The sequence below is a fragment of the Microtus pennsylvanicus genome, chromosome 22 (assembly GCF_037038515.1).
Source record: "Microtus pennsylvanicus isolate mMicPen1 chromosome 22, mMicPen1.hap1, whole genome shotgun sequence".
Taxonomy (NCBI): Eukaryota; Metazoa; Chordata; class Mammalia; order Rodentia; family Cricetidae; genus Microtus; species Microtus pennsylvanicus.
This window is the reverse complement of record NC_134600.1, coordinates 30,998,395-31,017,534: the sequence shown is the minus strand read 5'-3', so window position 1 is coordinate 31,017,534 and position 19,140 is coordinate 30,998,395. Positions and strand designations below refer to the sequence as shown.

General features: G+C 37.4%; 1 protein-coding gene across 3 annotated transcripts in view; it reads right to left on the bottom strand.

Annotated features, from left to right (window-relative positions):
• The window catches only part of Hgf (hepatocyte growth factor), a 64,581-nt gene that overhangs the window by 20,048 nt on the left and 25,393 nt on the right, over window positions 1-19,140 (bottom strand). For all 3 annotated transcript variants that reach the window (XM_075956060.1, XM_075956059.1, XM_075956061.1), the window contains exons 9-10: window positions 7,105-7,279; window positions 3,345-3,472 (exon numbers count right to left, since the gene is read on the bottom strand). In XM_075956060.1, coding sequence (XP_075812175.1) covers window positions 3,345-3,472; window positions 7,105-7,279 — 303 coding nt within the window. The remainder of the gene's footprint in view (window positions 1-3,344; window positions 3,473-7,104; window positions 7,280-19,140) is intronic.

Sequence of the window (19,140 nt, the reverse complement as noted above, 5' to 3'; positions counted from 1 at the left end):
TGCCTCTTCTACTTATTATTAATAGAATTACTGGTATGCATAGAGACTTGTACATTCCATTTATATTCAAAGGAATATATACATATATCTCACACATATATACACAACATATATTTCTCATATATATATACATGTGAGTTATATGCGCATTACATGATGATATGTATGTATATGTGTGTGTATTTATATCCCCCATCCCTTTTGATGCTCAAATGCTTTCCTGTCACCATCACTCAGCATGTAAGGAGAAATTAGTGTCTTTGCATTTAAATGTTTATTTTTTTTTAAAATTGGGCTTTGAGTTACAAACTTGAATTTCATAAAGAAGTTAAGTGAATTTTGTCTTCATATTAGAATAGCATTCCTGAATTTTCTGAGGCAGCCTTAAACATACTTCTGTCTTTTGTGCTAATTATTAATGTGAAGGTCTTCTCAACATTGGAGACTGAAAAATGAACGTACACTGACTCTGAGAAACACTGACGTTGTTGGGTAACTGCAGTATCAAACATTCAGTCAGGATTAGAGTTTTCTATGAACAATCATTTGTATATAATTACTATGTACATGTTATCTTTAATAAGTAACAAAATACATAAATACCAAAGAAATACATCAAAATTAATTACTTTATTATTTATTGACTGTAAATTATTTTTGTATACTGAGTCTCTATTTCTTTCTGTCTAGGATTGTGTGAAACTGTCTCAGATGAGAAGTGGTCTGGTCTTCCAAATCACACTTCTTTCTCCATGAGATGATGGAGAGAATTTCCACAAAAAATTAACTATTTGTGCTTCCCAATTGCCTGTTCTGGTAGCCACTTCTCTCCTCAGGCAAATGCTATTTTGTTAACTTTTCTTCTTCTTCCTAATTGGATAGCAGACTGTTGGCGAATTTTTTAAATTTTTTTAAAGACAGGCTTTCTCTGTAACAGTAGCTGTTCTGGAACTAGCTTTTTTAAATTTTTAAATCTTTCAATTTATTCATTGAGTCTACATTTTTCTGAGGTGTATTTTTGTATGTTTTTACTATGATAATTTTTTCTTTTGGTTTCATTCACCTCAACTCTTTTAGTATAGAATATTGTATATTATATATTCTGATGATTAAATATATAAAACTCTATCTTCATAACCTAGCAGATATTGTTGCAACAAGATATTAAAAGAATTACATATATTTTTTTACTTTCTGTTATTGTCCAACCAGAAAATGTTTCCAACTTACTCATCTACAGATAAAACTTATACTTGTTATTACCCAAAAGGACAAGAGTAACATCAGTTTATATGAGTATATGCATATATATAGATTGCTTTACATGTGTGTGCATATATGTGTATGTAAAGAAAGAGAAAGGAATTTGCAATATATAGTGGCATGTAATAAAGATTTATGTTAAGATTATAGAATGTAGACTTGTAATAATCAGTAGATGATATATGATAGGTTATAGATACAAAAGAATAGATGATAGATAGATAGATAGATAGATAGATAGATAGATAGATAGAAGATAGATAGATGGATAGATGATAGATAGATAGATAGATAGATAGATAGATAGATAGATAGATAGATAGATAGATGGATAATAGGCTTAGCTTCTGATGTAGCAATTGAATGCTGAATTGGCTGACAATATTTCCTGAGTAGTAGCTGTGTGCTTTCTTCATAGCATGTTGCTGACCAAGTCTAACAGACTCTTGTATTAGGTAAAATATATAAATAATAAGTTTTTAAATAATTAAGGAGAGAAAAGATGGGAAAGTATAAAGGTGGTTAAAAGAGTCTAATTCAAGCTCACTTGTACTAGTTGAATAATTTGAGCAAATTTCTTTATTCATAGTAAACTTTTGATCTTTATTAAATATATTCATTAGATAAGTACTATTATCTATTTAATCATCAAATAAAATATCCATATATTCTGTTCCCTGATTCTTTTGTAGATGGCCATGTATGTGAGAACATCTCAAAATGAGCCAGAAGTCCCCCAAACAGCTGTCTGTGTCCTTCTTCTCCTACCAGGATTTCACGAACCGTCTCAGTGAATGAGACAGGGAGGCTGAAGACACAGCTGATAGCTAATGTCCCTTAATTAGTAGCTTTAACTTTATTTCCAGCTGACCTTTAAGCATGGCAAATGGTGAAATGGATGGAAAGGAGCCCCTCCCTCTCTCCGCCTACAGACTGTGGTCAGGGCCGCTCCTGAACACTGACCCTGGAGGAAATGTTGAAGAACAAAAGTACATAGGGGCAATGAGCTGAAGAAATGGAGCTGGAGGTAGGCTTGGACTTTTCATGACAACGGCCATGTCTTTTAAGTTTACATGAATTAGAATATGAACATTAAGAATATAATTTTCAATTTATTGTACACCAACACGTGTAAAGAGTACATCATTATTCACCTGTGACCGTTTATTTACACAGAGTGAAGTTCAATCCGTCTACTACTGCACCCTGAATCAGCTGTCTTAAGGTACCTACGATTCCCAGGCAAAGACATTTTCCTTACACTATGTAATGAGGTCATCTTCGCTAAGACCCAGGTCCCAGGCACTTCCTTGTGCAGGATCTACTGAGACACTGTTTCTTTGGCCTGCCTATCTGAAACTCTGGGAATTCTCTTTCCATAAGGCATCCGGTGCGATCCAGCTGAAGCTCCACTCAGATTGCCTAACTTCTCAGCCTCCTTTATCAGTCCTGAGAGATCCTGCAAGGCCAATGCCGTTTACCCTATTTAGAATCTCATTTGCTGGCCCATCTCCTCATTAGGCCACAGCCAGAGTGACAGAATGGATTTCCTATTAAACTTTTGAACTATTTGCATTTACAGTTTCCTAGAATGTTCTTTTCATGTACGGATGGGAGGCATAGCTCTCTGTCCTCCTAACCGTCCTTAAATTCCCCTATCCTTTACACAGAAGAGCCACCCAAACCTTGGAAACATAAGAGATAAACACCCTCACCTCTCACTTGCAGCTCATTTTCTCTCCGGCATCTAGGCACAAATTTACATAATAACCCAGTAGCATTTCACACTTCTGCCTACTAGAAAGCAGTTCTCTGGAGCCAGATATTCAGTTTTGTGTACTGGTACTGATTTTATAATTCCGTAATAACCACATAATCCCTTAAATAACAGCTAACTAAATACATGAGTAAATAAATATTGAAGGAATTAGTGAAGAAATGGATATATAAAACACACCATTCCTGTTCAACGATCTTCCTTGCGAGCCTCAAGAGCAGTTCAACAAGAAACTGAATGCGTTCCCTTCTAGGCATTTCCCCTGGTTTTAATCATGCCTCTACTACAAAATGTCAGCTATTACCTTGTCCACTTGACACATCACACTTGGGAATTTGCGAGCAGTAGCCAACTCGAATGTTTGGGTCAGTGGTAAAACACCACGGTGATTCAGCCCCATCTGGATTGCGGCAATAATTTTCTCTAAGGTCCCTGTGGAGAGGAAACACGTTAAGGTAAGTCGCCTCACAAAGTTCTCATCACTACATTTCCCGGATCCCAGATGTATGCCTGGCTTGATTAGAACAGTGATAATAACTTGGAACTCTCTATACACCACACACTAGGGCTGTTAAATAAACACTGTCCCCCAAACCTCGGGGTTCTTCATGCATGCAGCTGCCTGAGAGACTAGAGAGAGAGACAGCAGCTCTTAGTTATCTTCACTGAGTAGCAAAGTTGACTCCCACTATATAGGTTTAATATATGTAACAAATTTATTAATGATGGGGAAACTCATCATTCTCTTTGTAGAAGAAAACTTACTAATAGCTGCTTCTCATTTAAAATGGAATTTGAAACTATGCAAAGTTTTAATAAAATCAAATGGCTTCTTTTGTCCCCCTTGATTTATGTATTTATTTGATACATGTAGTTTGGTGCGTAGATTTCCTCTAATCAAAAAGTTTTTCTCAGTTTAGAGAGGTTACTTATTATCTTTATAGGTATAGCTAAGCAATTAAGACTCAATTATAATGCATGTACCTAACAGTAGAGTAAGTTGTCCATGTAGGTCATGTATATCTTTCATCATTGTTTTAATTAGAAACGTAGAGTCACCTAGCCCAAGATATCTATTAAAGTTCTTTAGATTTCAACTTTTATTACTGGTATTTTTATCTGCTTATTGTGGCGCTGTTTGCAGTTACCCTACAAGCATAAAATCACCATCCATGTTTTTATTTCTTTTGATAAGGTTTATAGTGAACAAAACATGGATGCATGCATGTACAATCTTCTAGAAAGAATTGGAATTATGTCAGCACAATTAAGAGTTTTTCAATCTCATTAATATCCAAATAAAATCCAAGAAACAGACAAAGTTGTGAGGCATAATCTTGCATTTAGTCAGAAAACTAATGAGTAAATCTGTTGCACAATAATGCTCTTGTACACTGGAAAGATTTGTCACTCATACTGGCTTAAAAAAATGCTGATTGACCAGTTGCCAAGCAGAAATATAGGTAGGGTGACCAGACCAGGGGAATTCTGGAAAGAGGAAAGGCAGAGATGCAGTTGACAGCCAGATGCATAGGAAGCAAGATGAGAATGCCTTACTGAGAAAAGCTACCAAGCCACATGACTCAAAATAGACAAGAATTGTGGGTTAATTTAAGTTGCGAGCGTTGTGGTTAGTAATAAGCCTGAGTAATAGACCAAACCCATTTATAATTAATATAAGCTTCTGTTTGTTTATTTGGGAGTGAATGGCTGAGGGACTGGGTAAAACAGAAACTTCGGTCTACATAAATCTATCTTGTCAAACTCAATCTTGACAGAAACTCATTTCTTACTATATATTTTAAATTTAATAAAAATATAATTACATCATTTCTTCATTACCTTTCCCCACTATACTTTTTTTTCTTTTCTTTCATATATTACATAAACTGCAGTTTACCCTCCTTCTTTTCCTGCAAGTTTCTCCTCCTGTCTCCCTTCTTCCCCAGACCTATTCCTCCTTCTTTTCTTTCAGAAAGAGCAGGTTTCCTAGGGATATAAACAAAGCATGATATAACAAGTTGCGATAAGAGTAGGCACATCACCTCATTTTAAAGTTGGATGAGGCAAGTGAGTAGGAAGAAAAGAGCAACAAAAATTGGCAAAAGAGTCAGAGAGAGCCCCAACTTCCACTGTTAGGAGTTCCACAATACCAAAGGACACAATTATAACATATTCACAGAGGTCCTATGATGTGGGAGGTCCTTCTGTCTGTGTGTTGCTTTTCTTGGTTAATGAATAAAGCAACTGCCTTGGCCTGTTTGTAGGGCAGAAAGTAGGTAGGTGGGTAAACTGAACAAGTTACTGGGAGGAAGAAGGGCAGAGTCAGAGAGACACCATTGGGCCACTGCCTGATTCAGACATGCCGAAGTTTTGCCAGTAAGCCACTGCCATGTGGTGATATACAGATTAATAGAAATGGGTTAAATTAATATAAGAGTTAGCCAGTAAGAAGCTAGAGCTAATAGACCAAGCAGTAATTTAAATAATACAGTTTCTGTGTGATTATTTTTGGTGTAAGCTAGCTGGGTGGCTGGGAAGAACAAGAGGCCCCCCTCCTCCAACAGTCCTAGTCAGACCCATACAGGGTCCCTGATTATTGGATTAGTCTCTGCGATCCCCTATGAGCCCTGGATAGTAGATTCTGTGGGCCATTTTCTTGTTGGCAAAACTCAATAACGTGTCAGAGAAGATGACCAGTGTCCAGTGTCTAGTCACACCTAGGGAAGGGATCAACCCATTCCCAAACTCCTACAATTATCAAATTCATCACTGGAAAACATGAATAATTTTTTCCTTTAAAACATCATAAATATCATTACATTTTAAACTTTATATATATAAAGTATTTATATATGAAACATTTTACATTTAATTCACATAAGTTTACAATACTAAATACATAACTGCTCAGTTAAATTATTTTGCACTTTTGATTCAAAGCAAGATAATTAAGTGAATCTAAAATTGCAAAAGCTTTCATGGGGCTATTTTAGAACCAGCCCCCCAAATTGCCAACTTAGCCTAGAATAGATCCAAGCAAATATAGAGAGCTGCCCAAATTGCCTCTATATTTTGATGTGTTTAATCGAGGAGTTATTTACAATTCCTGTAGTGAATTGATTACTATGTAATTCATGTGTACTCATCATAAATAGCATAGCTCAGTTACAGTATTATATGTATGGGAGCAAATCCTGTTTAACAGAAGCAGAGACATCTAAGCAATATTCCTGTTTCTTCTAGACTGGAAAGGGTAAATAGGAAACCAATATTGTGAGCGTTCAAATATTGTGTCACATTTTAGTAACATTATAATGGCCCAGACTCTGGAGAGGCATTTATGCCAGGTTACTTTAGTCAAATAAATTAATTAAGAAAGGAAAATTTAAGTTCCTGTAAGATATAGAATTTAACTCTTGATGTTTCAGTTTCAAGTAAGCAGTTTACAAACCAAATTTCTATAACCATCGTCTTCTTAAATAAAAAGGTAACCTGGTGTTTTCATATGCTTAATAGCTAGTATTATTCTTAATTTATATTATATATTTACTTATTCTGACATTTTAAATTAAAATATAATTATATCACTTCTCGTCTACCCATCTTTCCAGATACTCTTCTGTGCTCCCTCCCCAATCCCTCCCATGTCACCTCCCAACACTCAAATCAATGGCCCCTTTTTCTTTTACTATTATTGTTATATATGGGAAAATATAAATATGAACTGCTTAATCCATGTTTATTCTTTGTGTGCACCTGGTTTCAGGGCTGACCATTTTGTATTGGGTACTCAGTCAGGGGTCAGGGGGCTCATCCATGTAGAAGGTTAATTACCCCCTCAGCAGTCATGGACTGTAGTTTCTCTGTCTAGGAAGGGGCCACATGAGATTCTCCCCCGCCCCCTGTTTAATTGAAACCTGAAAAGAATAGCCCCCATTTTTCTCTTAAGTAGACGTAGGCCATCAAATTATGAGGGCTGCTAATACAAACATGAGCAGACCCCATCTGCCCCATTTCCCTGGGAACCACTGAAGTTTGCAGCATTTCCAAAATTGACTCACTTGCACTTGAAGTTCTCAGGGGTTACATCATGCTGGTGAGGATACTGAGAATCCCAGCGCTGGCAGGGAATTCCATTCCAAATGGTATTAGTGGTTCCCCTGTAACCTTCTCCTTGGCCTTGGACACATTCAGTTGTTTCCATAGGGACAGCAGTATCATTCACAGAACTGTGAGCTGTTGGTGCAAAAAAAAATATGAGCTTAAAGAAAACCTTTCTTTCATCATGCCCGTCACCCTTGTCACTGCCCACTGCATTGTGGTACTAGGGATTTTTTTTTATCATTCTAAACTTTAGATGAAAATTAAATGGAGTCAGAAATCGACTTAACATATTACTATTTCCTTTCCAATTTTTCTTACATTTCAACCCTAACTTAATTTTTTTTTCATGAAGAGTACCATAAAGATATCGACTTCCATATATCTCTGTAATATACATGCTGAAATCAGTTCCTTCTGAAATGACTAGCATCATTCCGACAGTCAAGTTTCTTCAATACACAAAAACTCAACAATTTAATCATCATCAACTTTCTTTTATATGGTAAACATGGAAGTTAATCAAGTATTCTTTCCAACTGAATTTTGGGGATTTACAAAACTCAGTTTTCCAACTATCACACATCATTGTGTGTGTGTGTGTGTCCATGATGCTTTTACTATGTAAAAAGAATCATGAAATTTATTTTACCATAAATAAGAGTCATTCTTTCTGTGTTGAATGTACTATCCACAGAGTATAACTGGGGGCATTTTAGGAGTTGAGTGTGATCTCAACTCACAAGGATCTGGGCACTCAGAAGACTGAGGGGAAGACAGAGGTTTGAGACCAGCCTGGACCATGCTCACACCCTTCCTCAAAACAAAGCACCAAGGAAAATGCATAAAGCTTTGATTGGTTTGTTACAATCAGAAGTAAACACCCCAGGTATCTTTATGACAGATGATCATGCGGCAATCTCTGGATAAGAGCCAAGTTTGGAGCCATATCAGACTGTTCAGATTGAAGTAAATTTCTCTGTGGCTTTACATTCTAGAACTAAATGGGTCCCCTCTACAAATACAGAATGGTCTATGTATGCTGTCTATATGCAACAGTATAAGATGATAAAAACAAATTTTTTTCTAAGTTTATTTCTCTTTTACATGTAGACAGATGCTTCACTTCATTAAGTTCTCTGAGCTATATTTATGTTAGTTTATCATTGTTCTATAAAGCTTTGTAAATAAAAACAGTGATAAAAAAACAGTTACACAAAAGATCACTTCTCCTGAACAAAAATCTAGAATGTGTGGGTGGTGGGCTTCAGATCATAACTGTGGCCATGATTATTTTAATCGAAGTGGGAACACCCCCCCACACATGAGTGGCACAGTTCTGTGTGGGCTACTGGACGGCAGAGAAGGGACCAAGGAACCCTCATCCTGCTTCCTGCTTTCTGACGCAGACGTGACATGAGCCAGCACATCGAGCTTTGTCACCTTAACATCCCCCCAGGTGGACTGTGACTTTAAACCGTGAATCAGAATAAACTTTCTCCGTTAGGCTGTTTTTGTCGGGGTGTGCTCTCACAGCAACCGGAAGAGAAGCTGAAACAATGGGTTTCCCCTAATTTCCCTTCAAACTTATCAAAATAATAACTTTGCTCTAATTCCTTTACAGTAATCAATATTTCTTGCATCTCCTTTAGGAAATAGAACTGCAGTTCAGAAATACCCTAATTTATAAAGAAATGAAGATAAAAATGTTTGGTGATTGATCTCTATATGTCTATTTGATAGCATTATATAAAATAACAGTGTTACTAGTGATAGATAGGGAGATGATACGTAGATGGATGAATAGATAGAGGATAGATGACAACTTCATAAATAATAAAAAACTATCGTTCTATTAAATGACTTGGATAGAAGTTTGTACTGAGAACTCAAGAGTTGATTTTGATATTAACTAAAACGTTTTGCAAAATAAGGTGGATTTCATAGTCCCTGGTAACTATATTTCATCAAAGTTAGTTCTATCAAGTTAGATAAGGTAGAATCTAATTCCAAGATGTTCTAATTGGAGGAGACTCAACGTGGGAAGTCTTGGAAGGAAAACAACTCTAAGATAAGCAGACCTTGTACTAATACATTGCACATCTTACTATTCTATGATAGGAACAAGGACCTAAACATATCTTGAAGAATCAATATTTTCCTCCATTGCTATGGTTTGGCTATGGCCATTTCCTCTGGATTGTTGAAATCTGGTTGCCATTGATTGTATTAGTTTTGGGAATTGGGGACTTTTAGAGCAATCAAGTCATCAAGAGACATTCACACTTCCTTAAAAGACTGGGTTCATTCTACTGAAGGTGTCTCAATAAAGAAACACCTCTTTGTGTTTGCTCTTCTCCTTCTAGGTCTACTTGTTCTTCTGCCTTCCAAGATGTTCAATGCAATGTCAATGCTTTACCATGTGCTGTGACTCAGCCTTGAACCCTAAGCTGAGTGATCCCCTCTGTCATAAAAACATAAAAGAGTCAAAGATACTCAGCTCTTAGGAACAAGTTCTTACACCAACCTCGGGACAGCAATCAGAGCGTGAATCCTAAAGATGGAATGGAGTTCACAGTTGGGGATGCTAGTAAGGAAGCACACTTCTTTTGGTCTTTTCGGAGTTAGATTGCCTGTCTTAATCACGTTAGCTCTTTACTGCCCTCCTTACTTGTGTGTTTCCTGTCTACTGGTGACCAGCACTGTCCTGGTTATGTGGCTCTTCTGCACCACAGCTCAGTCTCCCTGGACATCAGTCAGTGCTACACTGACTACAGGAGGACTGATACTTTCCCTGAGAAAACAGCTCAAACTTGATTTCAAAGAAATGAATGTGCTCTGTTTTGACGGACACTAACCAAAGAGGGGAAAATGAAAGGATAACGTAGTCAGACATAACTGGGAATTTGGCCATTACCTGATAATGTAATACCTTAATATATTACTAGGTTCTGAAGACTGTTTTCTCTACTGTGTGAAGCTTCTTTTAGACAGGAAAAAAGATGTCAGAGGGATATCTAGAAGCAGGACATTCTGCCTCAGCTCCCTATTCATTTTCAATATGACCTTAAATATTAAATTTAAGACCTGTGAGAGCTGTAATCTGAAATACTACATAGAGATTTCAGTTCAGAGATGAGTTGAAATGGGCTTGGTGAGAAGATTATTAAGATAAGTAAAGAAGACTGTAACTTATTAGAAAATCAGTCTCTGGCAGAAGCAATGGGTGGTTGTGAGCAATAACATAATTATCAGAAAAACTTGAGGAGAAGATAAATTTAAAATACCAACAGAAAGCCTGGCGATGGTGGCGCATGCCTTTAATCCCAGCACTCGGGAGGCAGAAGCAGGCGGATCTCTGTGAGTTCGAGACCTGCCTGGTCTACAGAGCTAGTTCCAGGACAGGCTCCAAAGCCACAGAGAAACCCTGTCTCAAAAAACAAAACAAAACAAAAAAAATACCAACAGAAAATAAATAATCTCAATGAGTGAGCACATTTTTTAAATTTCAGGAAAACCTACACTACAAAAATAGTGACTCTAATAAAATCAAAGAGAAAAAGAACCTGAAGTTGGATGAATAGGAAAGCGAGAAGTCACAGAGGAGTTTGCAGCGAGGAAGAATAGGTCTAAAACGTATTGCAAGAAAAAACTAATTAAAACAAGGAAAGTCAATTGTCTAATGACATTAGGGACATATCTCACTAATGTTTACCCACTGTAATGTCAGAGTCAAGTTGAGAAGCCTGTGTTGCTAGAGTTGACTTTATCACAGCTGAAGAGGTTTCCAACAGGAGTTGATGGAATAACCTTCCACTTTTAAATGTAATTATAAGATGCTCATCCCTTGAACTGTTAAGCTGACTGTTCATCTCAGCTTCCATTCACATTTCTAACTACTGCATTGGTTTATGTCATTATTAGGATGATGATGATTATTACTCTCATCATAACTATTGTGTGTGATATTTTGTTTTTTTTTAACACAGGAATGGCTTTCTTTTCAGCCTCCTAAATGGGATTGCAGACATAAACCACCATGCCTATCACTTCAGGAGGATATTTTTACAGATTTTGATGGAAAAATGATGTTCAAAAGGCAATATTCACTAAAAATAACAACAAAACACATTAGTATATTACTATAACGGCAAAGTTATGAGGATCCAGCCACTAAAATACCTTCCTTACAAACTTGAGCTCTTGAATTCAAATCTGCAGCATCCACATAAAAGCCGAGTCGGCCCATGGGTACTGTAACCCAGCACAGTTTGTGGGATTGCTGGGGACAGGAAGATCCCCGGGTAGACAGTCTAGCCAAATCACTGGGTTACCAGTCAGAGACCCTGTCTCGACAACAACGATGGAGAATAACTGAGAGAGAACCATGCTTTAAAACTGTGGTCGCCACAACACACACTCACAGATGCAGATGTATTTCATACACACGTGCACTTGTGCACATATACATACATATGCCGCAAATACACAAACAGAGGGTTTGTATTGCATAAAATATCCTAATTTAGTTCAGAAAACAAAGATTTTAATAATTGACATTATAAAATGCCCAGACGTAAAAAATTAATATTTGAAATAATTGAAATATTTGAAAAAATCGATATTGTGTCAATAAATATTATGCTTCATTAGGCTTCCTAAAGGTGAAAAATAAGTAAGCAATGATCATCATATTTACCTATTAGTTTAATGAGCATCTATAACCTTATAGGGTCTTAAATACGTTAGTTTTTATTTTTCCTTATTTTAATTTATTGGAAATATATCATAGTTTTAGCCACAAATAAACGATACTGAATTCAGGGTTAGCACATCTCACATTCCGCTGCTAGAAGTGACCCCATCAAGGACGACATAATTCTACAGTGCATACAGTAAATAATTTGGATGAGTGAAGATGTCTTAGTACAAGCACTTAGGGCAACTAAGTAATTTTCATCAATAAGACTTATTAAGAGACTCTTTTGAAGCTGTTCAATAAATATTAGCTGATAAATGATATTATACATGATATATGATTTGCCCATAGACCATTAAACCATGATATAAATAAAATAACTTATTTCTGAACTACAATAAAATAGGTTCCTTCTGCTGCCCTACTGTCTCAACACTAAAACCTAAAGCAAAAGAGAAACAAATGCTTCGCGATAACTGATTTGGAAAGGGCTGTCAAATACTGGGAAAGGCATTCCTTTGTACTTAATCCTTCAACAAGAGACTCGGATTGAAGAAGGTTCAAAGTGTCTCTAGTGACCGCATCAAGAGTAAAGGGAAGAACAGCATCACAACCCAGTATCTGCTGGAGCTGATCAACTTGATGTAAAACAACATACTTTTAAAATACATCATCACCACACACACAAATATTTGTGCAAGTTCACACTGAGCATACCAGGAACTCTTTGGAGAATTCCTCAAAATAAAATATTTTGCCAAGGGGTGTCAGTGGTGGCCAGAATTTGGACACAGATTCGAAGATCTTTAACTGTTCCTCTGTTGCCTAGCCTAAGAGGAATGCTTGTCCTTGGTGATTGACACAAAAGGGGGCTCCCACATCATCTCTGCTTGGAAATACTTTAAAGAACACAACATTCACTATTGAAACTTCAGCTGCCTTGTTACAAAACCATCAAATACAGTGGGAGCTTCTTGGAACATTCGACTGACTTTGCTGGTTTGAATTCAGGGTGATCTGGTTGCCAGAACATTTGAAGGCAGTTTGCAAGTTTAAATAGATATGTTTAGATAAAGAGGATTGATTTATCTAATTCTTAGGGTAAACATCTTTTCCAGATAGGCATAAGTAGAAACAGATCACTAAAAACAAATGAATACGGCCATGGTAGACTACACCTGTAATCCTGTATTTGGCGGGCTAGAGAAGTTGGTTCATAAAATCAAAGATAGCTTGTACTATCTGAACTATATAAGTAAGTAAGTAAACGAATAAATTTCATTAATGTCCTCTGTGAAAATCTTGCCAGGTCTTTGCAGAGAAACTGTATTTTTTAAATAAATGTTTGTGAATAGGAGCGAGAGTGTAAGGGTCTCAAAGAGCCACACCCAGGGCTTTCTAAGCTCTATCTATACAGACAGCCAAACCCTTACATACACAATCCTTCACCAACTCACAATCCTTTTCAAAAATAGGTCAGATTTCCCAAGAGAGCTAAGAAGCCTGATACCTGCACTCTCGAGCGTGTGTGTGTGTGTGTGTGTATGTGTGTGTGTGTGTGTGTGTGTGTGTGTGTGTGTATACATGTGTGCAGATCAGAAGAGAAGAGCAGGTATTCCAGAGAAATAGGCGGTACCCTACTCTCACATGGATGCTAGGGATGCAGGCTCAGGTCCTCACACTTGTAATTACTCTTACCCACTGCCCCCGATGTTGCTCCCTGGCCCCAGACTCCTATTATTTTTTTCAATAGTTAATACTAAATCGCTTAACACGCCCGTGGACAAACACCTGATTATCTGCTGGAGTTCATACCCCCTCATAGCTTCCTAACCATAGCTACTGAGGGGCAATGAAACACAGAATTCACCTCACACTGGTCCTCGGAGGCTTAAGTACACTATATAAAGCCACTCTCCTGTCAACAGTCCTTGTACTCCGTGGACCGCAAAGGGCAGGATCAAGCCCACTGTAAATTTAAAGAGCTTCTTGCTTTAAAGTTGACATGGGAAAGTAGTAAAGACCTCCAAAGTACAAACCTCAAATTGCTTGCACGTTTGCTCCCCATGTGAAGCTAGTATTCATACTGAAACATTTTTCTGGACTTTCTCCAAGACTCTTCTGGTACAAAATACACAGGAGACAAGGCATTCATGAAACATCTTCAAGTCTATAGTATTATTTCTTAGGAGATGACTTGGAAAAGCCATCCAAGTGAAAGACTTTTCCCTTGAGAAGGGCATTGATAGTATGATTTTTTTTTTCTTCCTGACTGAGAATATAATAAATACAGTTTTATTTCTATTAATCTCTGCTCTGGCCTTGAACGTCCCAATAAAACTCAGTGAAACAGTCAGTATTCTTTTTAAGAAGGAAGACCAGTTTGTCATAAATATGTTCCCAGCATCTGAGTACACTGAACTTTTATAGATAATGATACCCTCTTTTAAAGAGGCTCATACTGAGTTTTACTACAAGGAAGCCTTTCTGCATTTGTTATCAATGGCTACTTTGGAACAACAAAATGCCGAGGGCTCAGTAGTGTAAGCAATGGTAACTTATTTTCTCCCAGTGCTGGAGACTGGGAAGTTCAAGAACAAGGTTCTGTTCCACAGGTTCCTAATGAGGGTGGGTAGATGGCTGGCTTCTTGCCTTGTTCTCGAATGATGGAGGAATTATTATTATTATTAATATGGAGAGTACTATCTTCCTATTGTTATAAACCATTATCTCCACTAACTTTTGGCTCTTTCTTAGAACTCTACTTAATGTTAAATCCCTTCTAAAATACTTATGCCAAAAATCTAATCATGTGGGGATTTAAGGCAACAGTATTTAAATTTTGGGATTGTAACATTTAGTCCATTTTCATGCCATAAACAGATTCCTGAGCTATGGAATATCTGGGCAGCACATCCTTCTAAAATGTCCCCAATCAAATACAATTTATCTACAAATTTAAAAAAAATAAGAAGGGAGAGAAGAAAGAGTTTAACAGAAATGAGATAAGACAAGACCAAATGAAAATCTATTATGCCAATAAGCAGTAAAAAAAAATCGCAATAGCCCAGTAAACCCTGAAGCCTATGTGTGAGCCAAGGACATGGTACAAAACTGTGTAAAAACACATTAGGTCTTGTTTTTGTAGAAATCAAGAATCACAGAAAAAAAATCAGAGAAACATAAAAGAAAAGTGAAAAACTCAAAGCCTCTAAGAATCAACCTTCATTCATTAACAACTTTTTATTAAACTCCTGCAATAGCCAACTACTCAGCTTAACTGGAATCTACATCTTTGCATAGAGACTAAAAATAAAAAAAAAGAACTTGAAATATTCGGACTAATTAAGGATATGAAAGGGAATGTTTTGGTGGTATGAATATATAATAAAGGATAGGATAAGGGCACTGTGGTACATATTTTTAACCCTAGTACTCAGGAGGCAGAGGCAGGCAGATCTCAGTGAACTGGTCACTTGGGTCTACATAGAGAATATCAAGCAAACCAGGACCACATAGTAAACCCCTGATTTATAAATAAATAAATGATATTTGACCGAATCAAGGAAAAATTTAGAAATGATAATGGTACACACCTGTGATCTCAGCAGGTAGAAAGCAAAGGCAGAAGGATGTTCTATGTTTAAGCCAACTGGAACTATACAGTAAGTTCTAGAACAGCCAGAGCTACATCATGTCATCTGTCTCAAAAGGAAAAAGATAAAGAAGGAGGATGGGTAAGAAGGAAGAGGAGGAGGGAGAAGGAGAGAGAAGGAAGAGGAGGAGGGAGAAGGAGAGAGAAGGAAGAGGAAAGAAGGAAGAGGTGATGAAGTTGGAGGAGGAGAGGAAGGAGGAGGAAAGTGTTTCTATTGGGGATGGTACCTAATTAAAATTTATAGAAGTTATGACTGTAATCTAGACAAGAAAAGAAAGAAGGTGGTTATGAAAGGCAGAAGTAACATTAGTGGAAAGGAACTGCCATGGGAATTCAGAGTACATGAGACATCAGCAACAAAGCAACGGTCAGGGATCTACTTCAACAAAAAAAAAAGTGTTTTTATGCACACTTGACATTCCTGAGAACCCCAGGTGTCTGCAGAATCAAGACTATCTCCATAGTAACACTATAAGGTCATTTGTGTCCAAAATGCTGAAGGCACAGCAAACACAACATGCCTAGTTGCCTTCTTTTAAGATGGTATTAAGAAATTTGCAAAAAAAAAAAAAAAAAGAAGAAAGAAAGAAAGGAAGGAAGGAAGAAAGAAAGAAAAAGAGAAAAGACAGAAAGGAAGGAAGGAAAGAGCAAAAGACTAAAATGCCACAGATTTCTTTAATTCTGAAAATTACATATTTTCTTATTAAAACTACATGTGTTATTAGCCAATGTTTTCACCATTACTAATGAGCTGACATGCGTTTAATTTCTAATATGGTCAGCATTGCTCACATAACCCACAGAGATATGTTGAAGACCCCAATGACAGAGCAGAGAATGCTTTCAGTCCTGATGTGGGATTTCCCTCTGCATGCTGTGAATATGTTTTATTGCCATGAATTAATAAAGAAGCTGCTTTCGGCCAGTGGTTTAACAGAGTAAAGCTAAATGGGAAAACTAAACTGTATGGTGGGAAAAAGAAGGTTGAGTCTGGAGAAGCCATGTAGCTGTCCAGGAGCCCAAGAGAAGCCATGTAGCCACCCAGGAGCCCACAAGAAGACATGTAGCTGCCCAGGAGCCCGCCAGAACCTTGCCGTTAAGTCACAGCCTTGTGGCCAGTGATACACAGATTAATAGAAATGAATTAATTTAAGATATAAGAGTTACCCCAAATCTACAGAGAAGCCCTGTCTAAAAAAAAAAAAAAGAAAAACAAAACAAACAAAAAAACAAGAAAAGATATAAGAGTTAGCCAGAAATACGCTTAAGCTATTGGCCAAGCATTATTGAAAATAACAGTTTCTGTGTGTTTATTGTGGGATCAGGCAGGACAGAAGCCTCCCCAAACACGGACCGACAAGTTTGTAAATTGACTTAAACAATTGGTGAAGCTTTCTAGGGGACATCAGTCACAAGGGTGGTTCATGAGCAACTAATGTGGGCGATACCATCAATCTCAGCCAACACTCTTTCTGACTAATATGCAAAACAAACATGCAAAATATGAGTTTATCCCAAAAAAAGCATAAATGAGAAAGCCAATATTCCATGCAGGCACCACACGGGCTTGGAACTGTCGAACCTTATACCGTTAAAATGTCTGTGGACTTCTGATGTTTCTGGAGATATCCCTTTGTGAGGAAGGACAAGAATCCTTCGGGAGAGCACTCTGGTACACTTTTGCAGACAGTGAGCAACATCCGTCCTTCACTTCCAGAGACACACTGATATTAGAAAAAAGGCTTAGGAAAGAGTGCTAGGAACTCTGCAAGTCACGAATTTCTCTATCAAGAGGGTTTAGCTATGCTTTGGCAGTTCATGCGAAAGCTCTGAAATTTCAGTGCAATCACTTTGTCCAGCTCAGTCGCATTCCCATCCTTCGCCACTGGTCAAGTGTGTGGCACGTAGCAGTTGCTCAGCAAATCCATACCCCACAGAGACTGTCACCCGGCTGACAGGACCTCACAGCCAAGGCTTTCCTGTCACACTCACTAAGGACACTCCCCAACAACACACGGAAGAAGGGATTTACGTAAATCCCATCCAAATTTGGCACTTCCCATCCTTAGATTAACACCTCTCACATAATCATGTATACAACACCCTGGGAAACTAGCTCTTCCTTCATCCCACCTCCAGGTCGTCCCAGTGTGACAGATGTACTTTACACTCAACCTCTTGAATGCCGTCCACACCTCCCCTCCCCACTTTGTCTTCTCTCTGCCTGCTCCTCCGATTTATACTCTATTTTTTGGTAGCCTGTATTTCAGATACTTTTGTAGGAGCATCTTTTATTTCTCACCTCGTTATATTGCTCTGAAATAAATTCATAGATTAAAATTGAATTGCTAAATTTCCTATGATTGTAGGACATACACAAACAAAAGCATTTAGGTGTACATATATGTCTATAAGATAGCTAGAGATATGGAATTATTAATAATCCATGTTGATAAATGCCATAAATCTGTCTAATGAATTTTCAAAATATCTTTTAGTTTAGTGTCTCTCGTGTTTTTAAAACCTCAAGGCAATGCATTATGGTCAAATTCAGGAGGTCTTAGATATGTGTGCCCTTGTCCCAAAACCCAGGAAAGAATAATAACAAAAGTATCATTCTTTATTTTTTTTCCCAACATCTTTTTAAAACATTCTCGTGTCTTTGTTTAGAACCACAGAGAATAACATTTCGGTTTCCCTCTATACAGATGCAGTCAAAAGGTGATCACGTATGTGAGAATACATGTGAATGTGTGTATATGGTGTGAGTGTACATTCACGGGTTAGTTCACCAAACATTCATGTGTGTGTCTACTAACCCTATTTCAGGAGGAGGCTTTAATAATGCCTAGGAGAGCAACAATAAAAGAGAAACAATCAGTGTATTGTATCTCCCTGATCTAAAAAGATGGGGAAATGATTAAATAAGTCAGTGGGTGGAACTAATCCTGTCTCAACAGAGCAGCACTGTCATAGGAGTCACCGTAGATTTTAAAGGACAAAGTGGATGATTCAGTCTCCCCAGAACACTGTGTCTCAGCTGAGAGGCGTCCAGAAGCTGTGATAGATTCACATATGCTCTGTCCCTTCTCCACGACTTGCCCAAACCCTTTCTCTTACTGGTGACTCTAAGAAAGAGACCGACAGTTCAACACCCTGAATAATGTTTTAGGATATATTCAGAAGATATTCCTCATCAACCTGGTTCAGGGAAACATCCAAACATCTACCCATGGCCTCATAATTTTGTGTTATTCTGTGTGTGGCTATACCACTTTATATAGCTCATCTACTTATGTATCTCCATATCAATACATAACTCTCAAGCCAATATACAACATTATTGTATCTTTATAAATGTACGCAGTTATGATTATCTTAAAGCATGTTAGATTCCAGCTGCAAAAATAAGAACTTTATACATGGAAAAGCATGTCTTTATCTAATTATTATTACATAGCATAACTTCAAAGAAGAGGAAAAGCCTGATTAGATATAAAAGAGACGCCACGTGCACAAATTTAAGGGGATATCACAAGTTAAAGGACATGAGATTTAGCTTCTTCCCTGAGCATTTAGCTCAGTGTGAGCATCTAGAAACAGAACTTAGGGACATAGCAAATTGAAAGAAAATGTAGGCCA